The sequence below is a fragment of the Leptidea sinapis genome, chromosome 14 (genome assembly GCF_905404315.1).
Source record: "Leptidea sinapis chromosome 14, ilLepSina1.1, whole genome shotgun sequence".
Lineage (NCBI taxonomy): Eukaryota > Metazoa > Arthropoda > Insecta > Lepidoptera > Pieridae > Leptidea > Leptidea sinapis.
In genome coordinates, this window is record NC_066278.1 from 3,180,123 (window position 1) to 3,198,271 (window position 18,149).

Consider the following 18,149-nt stretch of genomic DNA (forward strand, 5'->3'; position numbering starts at 1 on the left):
TGCTTCCTGTTGTTATAATCAAATTGTTTCACAGCAGAACTGTCAAACCATGCGTCAATAAATTCTCTCATAGAAAATATGTCCATACAAAACAAATATTGGAAATGAAAATAATTATGGGTCCCAAATCGAAATAAAAACTATCCTGTCTCTCAAGTTGGACCGAACTGCACTCCATGAAGTAATCTCAATTAAAATCCGTTCATTCGTTTAGGAGTTCACTGGAAACAACTTACCAGGATGCGGATGGGGATGTATGTGGTCTGCAGGAGGCTGCATGGAAGACAATGCTGACAAAGGTGTGTATCTGGCACCATCTTCTCGTGAGCATTCCTCCTACATAGAAAAAAATATTATTATTATACATCCGTCATTATTTACAGTAAAATCTTATATCTATAAATAGATGCTGGTAGTGACAAAAAAAGGTTATAATACGTTTTAAGTTACACAAATTAAAAATGAAAACAAAATTTATGAATGATGCGCGACTCGAACTCGCGACCTCCCGCGTTCTGTGTTGAACAAGACCTATCAAGATTTATGAACGTGACGTCACTCGAATGGTTGTCTCAGTGGAAGAGCGCTCGCACGGAAAGTGATATCGTTCATAAACTTTGTTGTTTTTCAAATTTTATTTGTGTATTAATTTGTTATGTTTTTAAAGTGATAACCCTCACTTCTAGGATTAATACACAAATAAAATTTGAAAAACAACAAAATTTTATGAACCCACGACTTCCGGCGTTGCGTGCCGGTGCTCTAACCAACTGAGCTAACCGTTCGAGTGTCGTTTCGTTATAAAATCTTGTATGCTATGTTCAACTCTCAGGATGTGGCTTCATATACAGGATCTACTTTACAGTTGATAACCTGCTCAGCCCCAATGCACGGAAGGCCGGAGGTCGGGGGTTCGAGGCCCGCTTCGTTCATAAAAGTTTATTGTTTTTCAAATTTTATTCGTGAAAAAACAAATTGTTTACTTTTTATATTGTACAAACTACGTATGTAATAATTATCTTACAGCAGGTGCCCCGTAACTACTCACTTTTGGCTTCCATTATCTATATACAAAATAATTCCTTTAATACGAAAGAAAAGATATTTAGTTTCGAAATTATCTTTTCTTTACTCATACTCGGTAAGTAATGTTGTTTTGATCTAATTATTGGGTGGAAAATGCTGCTTCCCTCCATAGAGAGGGAAAAACTCATACAAATTACTTACCCACCTAAGGGCCGGAATGAACTTTAAAAATTGAACTGCTGTGAAGAGTTTTATGTAAAAAAAGAACTAATTAAAAAAAAATGCAGCGGCCATGTGACTTTCTAAACAGCCCGTGTGAACTTAGCGCAAACTTCTTTGAGCGGAATAAACCGCAACAATTACGCGGTAAGTTCCATATTTGAAATTTAAAAAGTCGACATAAATTGGCGGGATACTAATCTGTGCTTAGATAAACAACTAGTTTTATTTTCCTTATATTCGCAATGAAAAGTAGAGTGTTTAACTTGGGTAAAAGTATCGGTTAACAATCTACTATTTCATATTTGCAATATTTTATTACTTTATACTTAAAATAAAATCTTTGGAAATTTCATAACACTGTTCATTTAAATATCGAATATTATCATATCCAAAATGAATGAAAGGATTCAATTTACTTTTGCAGGCTAAGCGATAATTGATTCAGGTAAAAACCACCTCATATTTATATTACGAGTAAGTATATGTCCATTAATTTAAACTACACGCGGCGAGATATAAAACGCTTGTGGTAATCAGTATTTTGCGACCGGTTTACAGACTTTATTTAATTACTGTAAGCCAGATGCATTTATGGCATCAATCAAGATAGTTACCATGGATGAAGGAAATGGGTGTTTTTTTTTTCTGTAATTATTATAGAAGATAGAAAGTACATGCCTCATATTTCTATTTAAGTATATTCTTTCTTTTCTCATTTCACTAAACAAAACCAAACTAAGATGCCTTATGAAACATTAAATTAAGTTAACTATATTAGCTACTTCAATACTTTTTATTGATGTTGGCGTCACTTTGCGGAAATCCATAATTATACGAATGATTTGAGTTTCCTTTAGGGTTAATTCCGTGCCAGATTTTGGCAAGACAACACCACCTGTGGATGCCTCGTGTAGAGGCGAAACACGTGTCAAATTGCTTAAAGACAAATATTGCCGGAATTAACACTAAAGAAAACTCAAATCATTTGTATACTTCAATACTTTTAAAAATCGGAGTTTTTCTTAAATTACATATCAAAGTTTTTTTTATAACTGCTACCATTGTATCTTATATAGCAAAATTACAAGGCAGAAATAGTCGCCAATAAATAAAAAAAAAAATATATAGTCTTTATTACGAGCCTTGTGTCAACATGGTATTTATAAATATCAGTGAATGTTATTTTTGCAATAAAACAATAAATTAATCGATTTTTAGATATTAGTGGCAGTAATATTATTTTTTTTTATGAAAACGCAGGTGTTTAAAATTATTTTAATCATCAATTAAGTCCAGATTGGAAGGCTAAATAATCTAAAAAACTTTTAATTTTAATGTTTAAAAAATAAAAATATTAAAAGACCACTTACGAATAAGTCTACGTTCATAGTACGTTACATGACTTTTTTTTTTCATGGAAAAGGAGGACAAACGAGCGTACCTGGTGGTTGGTCACCGGTGTGAAGTGATCACTGCCGCTCATATTCTCTTGCAACACTAGAAGAATCACAGGAGCGTTGCCGGCCTTTGACTATTGAAATTATATTAAATTAAAGGCCCGCACCTATATAGACTCGATATATATATAGCGTATAGACGAACAGAGCGTGCGTAGAAAATCAATAACGGTGATATAGCAAGATAGAAAAGTTAAGCGAATCAATTTTTCCTGTAACTAATTTTGATTGATAAGTCGTAAAAAGTCAGCCACGCTTGTCATTAGCTCCCGAGTATTTTGAATATTAAACGACAATTATCACGCTGTCGGATCATCTATACAAAAGTATCTTCTAAGTTTGTTGCTACACTTACAATCTGGTAACTTTTGCTCATTTGCCCATTTCATTAATAAATAAGATTATTTTTTAATGGTGCCTGCACATTATATATCAGTCAATATTACTAATACTGACTTGTTATTTTTATAGAATACAACGATATACATTAGCAGACACACGGACAAACAGACAATACTGTGTGAAGTACTTTTATGGATTTTGTGTTATTTGTATAACATACAGCCAGTAAGTATAGTATAGAAATAATCAATGCACAGTTTTCGCATATTTTATAATACATATTGAAAATGAATGGAATGTGTTCGATTCGTGTTTGTAAATCGAATTTAGAACGTTGACGTTTTTAATTTATAAATATTATATTATATTATATAACTCACCTTGTCAGAATTAGCAGTTGCAGTGGTCTGGGTGTGACTAGTAGAGGAAATGCGGTATTGCATTCCAGACACAGTGCAAAAACCTTCATGGTGGTGTGTAGAATAAACGCCAGTTATTGTCACGTCGGTATCTTGATTAACGATCACTTCAACTTTTTGTTTCCTATCAGCTGTTTGAGATTCTTCAGTTTCTTTTTTACATTCTTCCTTTTTAATTTCCGACTTAATGCCGGAATCTTTCCCGTTTTTTGGCTTGTGGGAAAACGATTCGTCGCTACACGAATCCGAAGTGCTGTCGTCTTTGCTAGATTTCGGTGAACGTTTTTCGTAACTTGCCGCTAGGATCGCTGTGGCATTAAGACTTGCCATACGTTTTTGTACTACCATATCTTTCAGATCCATAACAACTTCGTTTCTATTTCTTTTCTTCTTTACAGGGACTCCTGCAGTCTTTTTCATTTTTGGGTTGGCTTTTTCAATGTCCGGTTTAGCCGATGCAACTTTGCTTGTAATTTTCTTTCTTTCAACTATAATTTTGCCCTTAGACTCTAATTCACTGTCTTCACTTGATGAGGTTGAGGATTTTGGGTCCCAGTATTTTCCAGCACTCCTTATTCCTGGGTCACCTCTCAAAATTCTTTGGGGTGGACTATCGTCAGAACTATCAGAACTTTCTTTGCCTTTTTCAATTTTGGTTTCGTATTCAGATTCCGATGTATTGTTCTGTTTCTCGTTTTCCTTGGGCTTTGTTTCTTTTTTTTTCGAGGTCACTGCTCTTGATGTACTTGGAATAGGTTGTCGGTCAACTGTCTTCATTAACCCCAGTTCCACATGACTGCGACTTTCATTTTCGTACAAGCAATGTACTTTGGCTATGGCGTTTAAGGATGCCATTCTATGTTTTTTTGGTCCACTCCACATAGACAGTAATTTTAGGCGCCTCTTAGATGGTTTTTCATTACCAATTAATGCAGAGGTTTCCTTGAGATCAATAAGGGAGTCTTTTGAAAGTTCTTTTAGTTCTTTTGAGGTCTTCTTTTTCACACTATCAAGTATTCTTGTGTGCTTTTTGCCTCTTAATTTTTTATTCCTAGGTACGTCTGTTTCTGATAATTCTTTGGCATCGTTGTCATCATTCGACTCGCAGACACTTTCTTCAGAAGAACTATAATGTTTTATTTTGGTGCCGAGAGAAAATTTTGATGAATCGATATCGCCATCCGATATAGTTGCTTTCTTTTGAATTTGACGCTTTTTTGACTTAGGTGATGCTTTTTTAACGTTAACTTTTTGCTCTGTTGCTTCTGATTCTATCTTTGCTGTTGATGCATCTTGTTCGAGAAATCTAATGGGGCTAAATGGTTTGCCGCTAACACTAGATTTTCGCGCAACCATCTTATATGATTTACTTACTATAGGTTTGGGTTCATCGCTTTTGTTGATTAGACCACTTAAGTCAACACTTGGTGTATTTTGTGTATTAGCATCAGACTTTTTACTAGCTTTTAATTGTTTAACTACTTCTTCAATAGGTCTGTGAGGAGAGAACTTTTTTCTTTCTGAATCTCCTTTTTTGTCAATGATCGTACCTTTAACTCTCGCTATCGGCCGAACCCTTCCAATATTTTTATTGATTGGGTCACGGAAATCAGATAAAATACTTTTAGGAGAATCAACTTTTTCAGTAAATGTATAAACGTCTATTTCTGGACCTTGGGCTACTAATGTGCTAGTAGTATTTTTTTCCTTTGATTCGGTTAACTTTGGTTCACACTTGAGCGATAAGAATCTATCAGAAACATTTAAACTCCCCTTAGAATTTTTCCACTTAACATCAATATCAACAGTCCTTGGAGATCTAGTAGACGTAAAAAATTTTGGTGGTCTTTCTGAATCACCTTTTGATGATCTCGGTGACAAAATATTTTGGTTGGAATTACAATTTAAAGTTTCAGTTTTATTTTCATCACTCTTCTCATTTGTTGAAATACTGAGGTTTTGATCAAGTTCATTCCGTCTTTCTTTATCTTTATTAGGACACTCCTCAGAACTTAAATTCCTTGTGTTGTCCATACTATCAATAGACGATGATGTATCACTAATTTTTAATGTAGATGTAGGTGTAGCTTTCTTATTTGTCTTTGATTTTGGGCATTTGACTATTTTCTTTATTTCACCACCACTCTTTTGGTTAAGTTCATCTTTATTTATTACTTTTTTTGTTTTTAATTCAGATTTACTGTTTTTTGTTGTAGCCTTTTTTACGGCTATTTTCTTTGTTGTCGTCTTCAAATTTATATCTTTTTTCTCCTTCGATTCTTTTTTTGCCTTTTTAAGGGTAGGCAAACTTTTAGCAGATATTTTTGTTGACTCAACATTAGTTGTCCCAGCCGACAGCGTCGAGGCATCTTGTGCGGCTGCAACATTTTCTTCGACTTTGTCTTTACTTTGTTTTGGACTTTTGATTGTTCTTTGCAAAGGTTTAACCTTCTTTTGAGTTAAAGGTTTCTTCTTAGGTTGTTTCTTGCCAGATTTAGCTTTCAGCGATGTTTTATTTAAGCCTCCCTTCTTAGTCACAGGTTTTGAAGCTTGTGACCACATGACAGTGATTTGTCTGTAGGGTTCATGAAAAGGGATGTTTTCATCGATTGTTGGGTGATCCTTACATCCTGAAACAAAATAAAAACGTTTATGTAAAAAGTAGGGAAAGTAATTCATACATTTAAACACTTGTATATTTCGAGGAAAACTCGAAATATAATAAACAACATGATAATATAATATATAATACATAGAAGGTAAAAATCGATAGGTAAATAAATAGGTAAGTATACGGTTTCAAGGATTTTGTATATATAAGAACATACATTGACATAAGAGATCATAACATTTTTAGATTGGTATATGGTTTACGTATATTATTATTGAAAACGCTCTATAACCAATATTTTAATAGTGATCTTACAGAATGCTATCCTTAACAATAAAGTATTTACAACTGATTCATCAATTAAGCATGAATTAGAACTTTGTCGCCCCAGCACTCTTAAAATTAAAATACTATCTCCAAAGAATGAGAATTAAGTAGAATGATTTCTACATTCGTAATAATGAAGCGAAGGGAGTGGCTTTTGTCAGGCTAATCTAATAATACGGGGAACGGGAGATGAAAGCAGTTGCTATTATACGGGGTCGCTATTATTTTGGAGTTAGGTAAGTTGTTAGTTTACTAAATGTTACGAGATTGTTTATAACTACAAACTGTGTATGTTATGATAGTAACGGATCAGTATTTAGAAATGAGAGGCACGAGTTACTCAGTTATGTTAATGTTCTTTAAACACGATGCTACAACGTAAAATATACTTCGTTACTTCATATATTTAATGAGAATTCAACTTAGATTAAATTAAATTGATGCTCTTCACTTCGCATTATCAACTGTAAGAGAGTAGATTAGAAAAATTCGTGAATATTGTCATAATGTCAATGTTAATGTCAATGTTTAACGTTATTTGACTTTCAATAAGTGATTTCACATCCTATTTTGAATAAAAATATTTGAATTTGACTTAAAGTATAACAGCTAATATGGTGCAACTCAGCCTTAAAATTACAAATATGAAATTTTTAACGAGAATGCGAGCAATTGACGTCGGACGTTTCCATATCAATAACACATATTTTGAAACAACTTGAATTTATCCCTGAGGGTTAGAAAATATCCCTAAAATGAAAATAGCTTTATTATTTGGATAGAATCAACTCTCTTGGGACAGCTATACATACGATTAGCTTTTGTATTAGATAGAGAGGAAAGGGAAATAATAGATATTTGTATAATTAATTTTTTAATCCTACCGAAACAAAGAGGATACTACGTAATAAGAGGCGGAAATTCCTGAGTAAAAATTTAAATTTAGTTAAGTATAAAACGTGCAGTGATTTGACATAAGTTTGAAATAGTAGTAAATGGCGTAGAATGGGGAAGAAGAAAGAAGTTTGAAAGCGAACAGTTGCTTAAAACGTAGTGTACTTGAACGGCTATCTCCGTTTTTTACAAGATTATAGCCGTCATCTGTCAATCTATCAATGACTGCACGCTTCATACAATCGAGTGAATCGCTTTTTTAATCGCTGCCGTGAAAGTGAAAGTAAGTACCTAAATGACATAAAGAACCAAGAAAAGAAATATCTGTCTCTTCTTTTAGGATATATTGACATTATCATCAAAAAAAAATTTCCAAGTTAATGGAGAGTGTATCAAAATTGTAAGTGATACTTGACATGTGTGATGGAATATGTGTAATCGTGAAATATGAGCTTTAAATGGCAATGGATTCAAAAATGAATCGTTATCAGCTAACAACACAACATGTAGGTAAGCTACGTAAAGCTATCGAAACTTTCTCCAACTTTCATAGCCAGCTTCCGCATTGTACTTCGTTATTCCGTATAACGTATTAAATCCTCTCACGGTAACAGTCGATTTCTCGCTCGTTATTTCTTTATTCTCGACCGAATCGAGTGAATCTTCGAGAGATCTGGATGCAAGAACTTATGGTTATTTTATGTAATACTGGCACTATGGATTGGTCGCATAGCGTCACATACTTTTCTGTGAAATAAAGATATAAAATAAAGAATTAAACTTTTGTAACTATTTCTTTTACTGAACTGCTTTGTTTTCTTGTAAAAATGTAACTTTTACGCCCTTTTTGATAAGAATTTAATTTGTATGTACTAAGAAATCTTTTTAGTTTTCTGCACTTAGCTTTTTTTCTGAAGAGAAGAAAATAATTTAATACATATTTCTTAATAAAATAAACATGTTACTGACGCGGTAGAAAGATATGCCAAGCATCATTTTAAAGTGAAACTTTCATTACATGTGTTGCATGTCGCGTAACGGTCGGGCGGCGCCTATAGTTCGCAGCAGCTGACCGTGTAGTGTATAGACTATTACTCATTTGTACCAGTGCTCCACGCTATTTTGTTTGTTTTTATCAGTGTTTAATGTAAATGTTCCGTACTTTTATTATTTCCCATTATTAAGATTGATGAAGCGATTTTTATACCCTTAATGGAATATTAGTCCAAAAATTTATAGTTAAATGTCTATAATGTGAAAAAAACTTTCACTTTTACCGTGGTTTCATAAAACCACACAATCCTTTCTTTCTTATGAATCGATAAGGGTAATGTGTCTGTCTAAGGGCCGATTTTTCAATCCACAGATAAATCACCAGATAACTATCGAGAGAATAAAATTAACTTACTGTTTATCTAACGATTAAAAGTTTTAAATTTTTCAATCGCTTTTTATCCAAAGAATAGTTGTCTGTGTTATTGTCGAAGCAACTTCACACTTCATACGTGCAAGCGAGATGGACATATATATTATTTAACGTATTAGACAGAGAAAGGTCAAAGGATGCTTGTTTGACATTAGACATTGATCACAACAGTTAATAACAAAAAACCTCTAATTCACTCATTTATTTGTTCAGTTTATTTCAATTTAAAATTGTTTTCGTGGTGCTTACTTCTTGAGGAAACGGATTTCTTCTTCAATCGCGAAGTCGTCAATTGTCTCAAAAATATCCATTATATTATAATTTCTGCTATATTTGATAGTTGTAACATAAATTACGTGTGTAGTCGTCAAAAGATGATAGTTATTAGAACATAGAATTAAGAATAGATAATACACTTATTAGTTATCTACAAATATAGCCTAAAAAACTTAAAAACACGTCCTAATTATCCCACCGATAGCTCTTAACCGGCTCCCAAAGGGGCCGATAAATATAATCACCCGATATAGTCTTAATTCGTTCGATAGCCTCTATCTGCCTGTTAAAAAAATCGAAATTGTGCTATTCGTCGAATTTCTCTTATCTAGTTGTTTAACTGAGGATTGAAAACTCTGCCTTAAGTGTATAATTCAGCTAACTGTGGAATTGATGGAATGATTTTAATGGGTCTTTCACAGACAGATATCCCGTATTATAAGGATTAACATAATATGCAACAATTTTCTTGCAAAATAAGTAAACATTCCACATAATTAAAATGAAATACAGAAAAAAAAAAAAAAAAAAAACAAACAATAAAACAAATTGCTGCATTGCACTCCAGGAGTGCTGGCACGCGCAAGTGAAAACTTGAACATTAACGTTGTGCATTTTTGAATATTTTTAAATTATTAGGGAATACTTTAGCACGAAATGCTTTATTTATCGGAATTTGAAACAACATCGCTGAAAGCTAAATCTGGTAAGAAACGACCAAATAAGAAACCTTTAACTCAAAAGAAGATTAAACCTTTGCAAAGAACAGTCAAAAATCCAAAACATAATAAAGATAAAATTGAGGAAAATGTTACAGCCACACAAGATGCCTCGACGCTATCGGCTGGAACAACTAATGTTGAGTCAACAAAAATGTCTGCTAAAATTGCCGTACCCCAGAAAATATGCCATCTTAAGTATACGAAATATGAAATAACCTTGCACAATAAGATAAGAAACCATAAATATAAAATGGTTTCTAATTGTTATTCATGTCACAATGAAAAATTATCATATTTAATAAGCAATTCATTAATTATCCGTCCTGCATAGAGCTCTCTTCTAATGCATGCACAACGTATACAATTACGTGAACCAGCTTCTAAACTCAGTGGGTGGTATGTGCCTTCAAACAGTAATGAACCTTATCTTGAATTACATGAGATAAAAAATCTCTTGAATAAAAATTTACGACTTTACAACTACTCAGACATGCTCGGCCATTCTTAACGTGCCATCGGGCGCTGTGGTTTGAGAGTGGTAATTGTGTGTTTCCTCATTTATATATTTATGTCAAACGCGCGTGCGACTAACTCGATGGTAGTAATCAATCTAGCCCTAGTTAGTATAAAACCTGACAATGTCAGCCGTGTCTAAGTGTTTGTGTAATCTGCTAGTCACAAAGCTAATCTGCATTAAGTTGTTTTCAATATTTATAAGTATATGTTAGTTAAAAAACTCGACGTCTCAAACTGTTATTTCGCAAAACACCTCTCCTCGGCGAAAGGAATATTCCCACCAAATTTCAATACTCTATGTCTTACGGTTGCAGAGATATCGTGATGAGTCAATATTATATATGTGTAAATCTCTTATATACGAGTATATCTATATATATAAAAATGAATTGCTGTTCGTTAGTCTCGCTAAAACTCGAGAACCGCTGGACCGATTTGGCTAATTATGGTCTTAAATTAATTGTGGAAGTCCAGAGAAGGTTTAAAAGGTGAATATATGTGATATATATGAAAATACTCGGAATAAAAAAAAACAAATTTGTTTTTCCTTTGATGTGTCCCCCGTGGTTCAGAAATCAAGTTGAAAGAATAGTTTAAAATGAATAACTAATTAGAATTTTCATATCTTTCTAACTTTCTAAGGAGGTAAAAAATAAACTTAATTTTAGCTAACTATAGTTGGTAGATTTACTACAGTCGTTAACTTCTATCAGATTATATTTATGTAGATTGATAAATCTTATGTTAAGTTTAAGGTTTAAGTTAAAACAAATTAAAATTCATAAAAAAACATTATTTTATTTATTATATACAGCACAACGTCTGTCGGGTCAGCTAGTTGTATATAGATTTTGTGTTTTATAAAATATTTGGACAAATAAAAAAAATTATGGCCTTTTTTAAATGAAGTGTTCCAAAATACATTATGTAATAGCCTTTATTAACGATTATTAATTTTACGTAATCTGTGGTTTTTATATAAAACTTAAATGATAATAATGGTTACATAAGATATTACAAACAACATATTTGACACCGGTACTATAATTGACTGCCTCGCTTTTCAGCACAACTTAGATTTGTCCCCAATCTCTTATCTCTTTTTTTTTATTGAATAGGACATACGAGCGTACGGTTCACCTGGTTTTAAGTGATCACCGCCGCCCACAATCTCTTGCAACACCAGAGGAATGACAGGAGCGCTCCCGGCCTTTAAGGAAGGAGTATGCGCTTTTTTTGAAGGTACCCATGTCGTATCGTCGCGGAAACACCGCATAAGGAAGCTCATTCCAGAGCTTTGTTGGAAGAAAGCTCCTTGCAAACCGCACTGTGGAGGACCGCCACACATCCAGATGGTGGGGATGATATTGTGACTTGTGTCGTGTCGTGCGAAGGTGGAATTCGGTGGCAGGAATCAGGTTAAACAGCTCTTCGGAACACTCTCCGTGATAAATGCGGTAGAAGACACACAATGAATCGACATCTCTAGGCAACGCCAAGTGATCCAGCCGTTCACAGAGCACTGGGTCCCCGACAATTCGAGCTGCTCTACGTTGCACGCGGTCAAATGGGTCGAGCTGATACTGGGGTGCGCCAGACCAGAGATGACAGCAATACTCCAAGTGTGGCCGGACCTGCGCTTTGTACAGCGCTAGAATGTGGGCCGGCTTGAAGTATTGCCGTGCTCTATTGATGACGCACAGCTTCTTCGAAACCAATTTGGCTTTGCCCTCCAGATGGCCACGGAATTGGCAATCGCTCGAGATTTCGAGACCCAGTATTCCGATACGTGAGACTTTAAGGGAAGTGTTGTCGAAGAGCGGTGATACGGCAAATGAGGTATTTTTAGTGGTAAACGCGCAAATTTGACTCTTAAATTCTCTATCTCTGGTGGACCAATGAGAAGCTGCAACTTTTTTCATGTCTTTTCATCTGCGACGCTTTCTGAACTTTCTTCTTTTGTTGTTTTTTTTGGACACCAAGCCATCATGTCCTTTGTCCATTTGTCTTTTTATAATTTGTCCCCCAGGACTTTATATTAAAGAAACATTACAATCTACACACTAATGTAAAATAAATGCAAGACCAACAATGTTATCCCTTTCTCTCACGTCTAATAAATCCTGTTTAAAGTTATAGATATACATTTATATGCTGAATATCTAAATGATCGGACAGCCTGGGACTAGATTGTGATTATTTTATAGTGATAGAAACGACTGTACAATATTGTATATTTTATTGAAAAGAGCGCAAAAAAAAGAATGCTGGGAGAGTTTCTTGCGCCGCTTCTTCTCTCTCAGAGCGTCATTTGTTTCCGAAGCGGTAGTAGTATCTAGTAGTTATTAGAAATGACATCAAAATGAATTCTAAAGGAATCAATTTTGAGAAAATAAATGCCTTTTATGTCGGTGACACGACCTTTATATATACCTTTATATACCGATATTTTACTCCTCCCGAAAGTGTACAACGGCCCTAATAAAGTGTACATTTTAGAAAATATATACTAAGACCTTATCTATTATTGAACGGGTACTTCTAAAAACAGAAAGGTTTCAGATGTCACTGTTCTTGAAAACAAGTATTACCGCGCTCTCTAGAGAGCTTGTTGATTTTAAGCTACTTTAGCACTTAAACTTCGAGAAACCTTATTTGAGAACTTTTGTTTGTAATTGAACGGTTGCCGACTGCTGGTTCGTGGAAAATGGCTTAATTTTCTCTGAATACCGACACACAGAGACGTGGTATCAAGTTTAGTTACAAGATATACTAATTGTAGTATATAAATAGGTGGCATATTTTTTAGGGTTCCGTAGCCAAATGGCAAAAAACGGAACCCTTATGGATTCGTCATGTCTGTTTTTCTGTTTGTCCGTCAGTATGGCACAGCCACGTTTTTCCGAAACTATAAAAATTATACTGTTGAAAATTGGTAAGTAGATGTATTCTGTAAACCGCATTAATATGTTCACATAAAAATAAAAAATAAACAAGAAAATAATTTTATGGATAGGTCTTCAAAAATGATATTAAGTTTTCTAATATCATTTTTGTCTAAACTGAATAATATGCGCGAAAGACACTTCCGAAGTGGTAATATGTGTTTCCAGGTAACTTCTAAAAGAATAAAATTATAAAACTAAAAAAATATTGATCAAACTATGAAACAAAGAATATTGATTTGAACGAGAGCTAGTAAGTAGTTTTTTTTAATACATCATGAATCGTAAACTGCAATTTACCATTCATTCCATCAACTCAAATTTAAAATAATTACATATATAATATTTACTTATCAATTACTTAATTTTAAAAAAATACACTATTATTAAAACACCGAGTAATAACTTTTATGAGTATACTATCAGGTTAGTCGCCAGTGTATTTGCACAGTCGTTCGTAAAATTACTGGGGGCCTACTCCTAAAATCGATATACGATATATCGTGGCATTAGTCGTGTCGAATCCTACTCTTAGTTACATCGTATTAAATGTCGAAACGATGATTGAACGAACGAAACATTATTTGATATTATCGGTCCTAACCCTACTCTTAGTTGAAAATGTCAGAGACGAATATTCGAGTTTGACAAATAATTAAACGTCACTTTTACGATAATAGCAACGACAGCCCAGAAGGTGTAGTTGTAAGTTGTAGTTGTGGAGTCAATTTCTTGAGTCTTTTGGTGTATATTAAATAAATAAACACACGCCAAACATTTAAACATTAATTACATATTCAACAGGGTTTTTTACTACCGAGTAATTTAAGTCGTTTTATTGATCGTTTATGCGTAGAAAGTAATGCAAATGGCCGCCTGACAAATAGGAAGTCAACGAGAAAGATTGAGTTACTTTTTTGCATTTTATTTTTCGCAAGTTTTGTATTATCTATTTAATTCCAAATAGTCATATTATATTCATTACATAATTCTTGAATATGTAGATTTTGTATAAATGATGTAAATTATTGGGGCAGAAAATTTATTGAATTAGGCGTTACTTTGCGGAAATCCATAATTATACAAATGATTTTTGACTTTGCCTACGTCTTTTCTGTCTCGTGCCAGATTTTGGCGAGACAACACGTCCTGAGGATGCCTCGTGTAGAGGCGAAACACGTGTCGAATTGTTTTTAAAAACAAATATTGGCGGAATTAACACTAAAGAAAACTTAAATCATTTGTATATTGGGGCAGAGTCTGGCATGGTCCTTTGCGTCTGAACTATGTTTTGACTTTTGACACTTAATAGCGACATACCATATTTAGTTTTTCAAGGTTTGCACATACATAATTCGTTCACACAAACATCGTATAAAAAACAAAATATTAATCTATGGTTACGATAAACGATAAGCAGTTCGAACATTTGTTACAGTAGAGTAGTTGCGATGTATTTGGAGTATTATCGTATCGTTCCGAATGTATCGTTGTCGATTTTGCGAGTAGACCTCCAGATCTTAAGGAGTCACAGCCACTACAGTGACTGCCCGACCCCAATCACAACGCACTGCGCCTGTCATTGGTAAGTCAATAATTTAATAATAACACAATAATATTATGTTAAATAGTTGGTGCAAAGTTCAACATAAAATTATAATTTTTCACTATGCACGAGCTTATCTCTGAAACAACAAAGCCAGTTAGAATGCAGTTTTCACTGATGTAATATTTAACACCTGAAGTAATTTTTAGTGTTGTATTTTATATGCACAGATCATAACTCTGGAACACTGATACAAAAATAATCAGAGACAGAACTAGGTACTAGGTACTAGTGGGAGGGTCGTTTGCACAGGATGCCGGCTAGTACATATATAGTAGTACAGGGCAAACATATTACGTCTCTAGGTGACAAGCGCAATTGTGGTGCTGCATATAGTTATTTTCATAAAAAAAAAACTCTGTACGTAGGCTTTATTGACCCCAAAGAAGCTTTTAACACCATATCACTTAGTATCTGAAAGGCGCCAGTAGAACAAGCGGTAGAGAAGAAGTAGGTATATAATGCCCAGAAAAAGTATGTTTAATATAATAACAACATAGATTAAACTTAAAATAATCCGTTAAAGCTTTTCCATTGAATGATGTTCATCGCCGTCTTATAATCGATTATTGATAATAATAATCGGCTTAACATAGACGAAAAATACCTGAACTACCTCTGATTTACTCACGAATTTGTACTTTTATTGGAAACAAGCTCGTAACTACTATCCATGATCACAACACTAAATGTAGCTCGTGAAGAGATAAGCTTATTGGTCTCTCACTAAAACAATAGTAATGACAAACAACTTGAATAATACAATATCTGGCAACAACAAAATACTTAACTTTACAAATAAAAAGTAATAACTTTTTTTTATGGAAAAGGAGGACAAACGAGCGTACTGGTCACCTGTGTTAAGTGATCACCGCCGCCAACATTCTCTTGCAACACAGGAAACACAGGAGCGTTGCCGGCCTTTAAGGAAGGTGTACGCGCTATTTTTTAAAATACCCATGTCGTATCGTCCTGGAAACACGGCACAAGGAAGCTGATTCCATAGCTTTAGCACATACTACACGTGGAAGACCGCCACACATGCAGATGATGGGGATGATTTCCTAACTTGTGGCGTGTCGTGCGAAGGTGGAATTCGGCGGCAGGAATTAGGTTAAACAGCTCTTCGGAACACTCACCGTAACTTGACCTAGAAAATCAGCTGCGACAAGGAGCGCAACATCTAGAATCGATAACAAGAGAACTGGGTTTGAAAACTAGCTAGAGCCATAGGATTATGATCAGGTACACAAATTAGGATATCATCCCCACCATCTGGATGTGTGGCGGTACTTCACAGTGCGCTTTTCAAGGAGCTTACTTCCACGTACTACAAAGCTTTCTTGTGCGGTGTAACCGGGACGATACGACATGGGTACCTTCAAAAAAAGCGCGTACACCTTCCTTAAAGACCAACAAAGCCCATGTGATTCTTCTGGTATTGCAAGAGAATGTGGGCGGCGGTGATCACTGAACTCCAGGTGATTCGTACACTCGTTTATCCTCCTTTTTCCATAAAAAAAAGATTCGCTTAACGCTCATGAGGCATGGAGCCGCGCTCTATAACCGGAGGGAACTGAGCGCTTGGAAAAACGACCTTAATGATATAATTTGTCAATTATGTTCGAGTCGTTGACAGAGAATCAGTGCGTTTGTGTTAATGGTCCGTCAACCGTCATCGGTTCTTCGGTGACTTTTGAGTACTTACAGACGTTTAAATATATCAGTGTAGTTAATAGTTTGGAGTTCGAATATTAGCAGTCTTTTAATAAAAATAGGGACGAGACGAGCAGGACGTTCAGTTGATGGTAATTGATACGCCCACCACACCTATTACATACTACCCATTACAATGCAGCCGCTTAGGATTCTTGAAAAACCCAAAAATTCTGAGCTGCACTACAATAGCGCTCGTCACCTTGAGACATTAGATGTTAAGTCTCATTTCCCCAGTAATTTCACTAGCTACGGCGCCCTTCAGACCGAAACACAGTAATATTTACACATTACTGCTTCACGGCAGAAGTAGGCGCCGTTGTGGTACCCCTAATCTAGCCGGCTTCCTGTGCAAAGGAGCCTCCCACTGGTAAATAATTTAGTTCTTAGGTAAAGTGAGTAGTAAGTCAATAGTGAGCTTACTGATATTTAAATTTAAGAAAAGTAACTAAAGGAACAGCTGCAAGTAGCTAATACTTGTAAAGCCAAACTCAAGTAAACTAATACAATTTAATTAAATAAACATGAAAACAATTAATGATTCAACTAATAACACGTATGAAATAATACTTGCACTTACTAAAAGTGGTCAACGTCGCTGTCGACGCGATGACGTCATATCCGTCCACCAGCACACAGCCGTAAACATTTATGTCGTAGAAGGACAATGGACCATAGATGAGTTAATAAACCCCCGGAAGGCCTTGTTTTTACGTAATAACTTATTTTGTTTACTCAGGTTATTTTATTCTTACTTATCTAATAAATAAAACACTTTTGAGGGATTATAACGAGTGTAATTGTAACTTATTTTACATTAGATTTTGGGTAAAAGTAACATTTTTATTATTATTTTAGTCAACCCGACTTTTCCAGTTCTCGTTTTCAGGGGGAAAGGTCTTGAAACGCCGGGTTAACTTTAATTATAATAAAAATGTAACTTTTACGCAAAATCTAATGTAAAACCAGTTACAATTACACGCGTTTTAATCCTTTAAATGTGTTTTATTTGAATGTGTAACAATCGCGTTAAACAAAGAAAATATAACATATCTTTTACATAAAACCACAAAAAAAATAGTTTTATAAGCGTTGTATTTTTCTATCTATACTAATATTACAAATGTGAAAGTAGCTGTATGTGTCTGTTTCTCTTCGTGGTTAAATTATTACCCAACCGTTTATGTTGAAATTTTAGTGTAAATTGGACATAGAACATCATATCTCGATATTTTGAATCTTTGACGAATTTTAAACACATCTCTTGTGGGACTACTTAATATAACAGAAATACTATGTGGACGATTTTTTTATGAAACTAAGGGGCGAGACGAGCAGGATGTTCAGCTGATGGTAATTGATACGCCCTGCCCATTACAATGCAGTGCCACACAGGATTCTTGAAAAACCCAAAAAATCTGAGCGGCACTACAATTGCGCTCCTTACCTTGATACATAAGATGATAAGTCTCATTTGTCCAATAACATCGCTATTTACGACGCCCTTCAGATAGAAACACAGTAATGGTTATACATTACTGCTTCACGGCAGAAATAGGCGCCGTTGTGGTACCCATAATCTAGCAGGCATCCTGTGCAGAGGTGCCTCCCACTGGTTAAAAAAACGATACCGCAGCGAAAATC

The 18,149-nt window shown here is 34.6% G+C and overlaps 1 protein-coding gene across 2 annotated transcripts in view; it reads right to left on the reverse strand.

Moving 5' to 3' along the window:
• Window positions 1-18,149, reverse strand: part of LOC126968061 (nucleolar protein dao-5-like) — a 204,559-nt gene that overhangs the window by 123,266 nt on the left and 63,144 nt on the right. For both annotated transcript variants that reach the window (XM_050812864.1, XM_050812865.1), the window contains exons 2-3: window positions 3,428-6,096; window positions 237-336 (exon numbers count right to left, since the gene is read on the reverse strand). In XM_050812864.1, coding sequence (XP_050668821.1) covers window positions 237-336; window positions 3,428-6,028 — 2,701 coding nt within the window. In that variant the 5' untranslated portion in view covers window positions 6,029-6,096. The remainder of the gene's footprint in view (window positions 1-236; window positions 337-3,427; window positions 6,097-18,149) is intronic.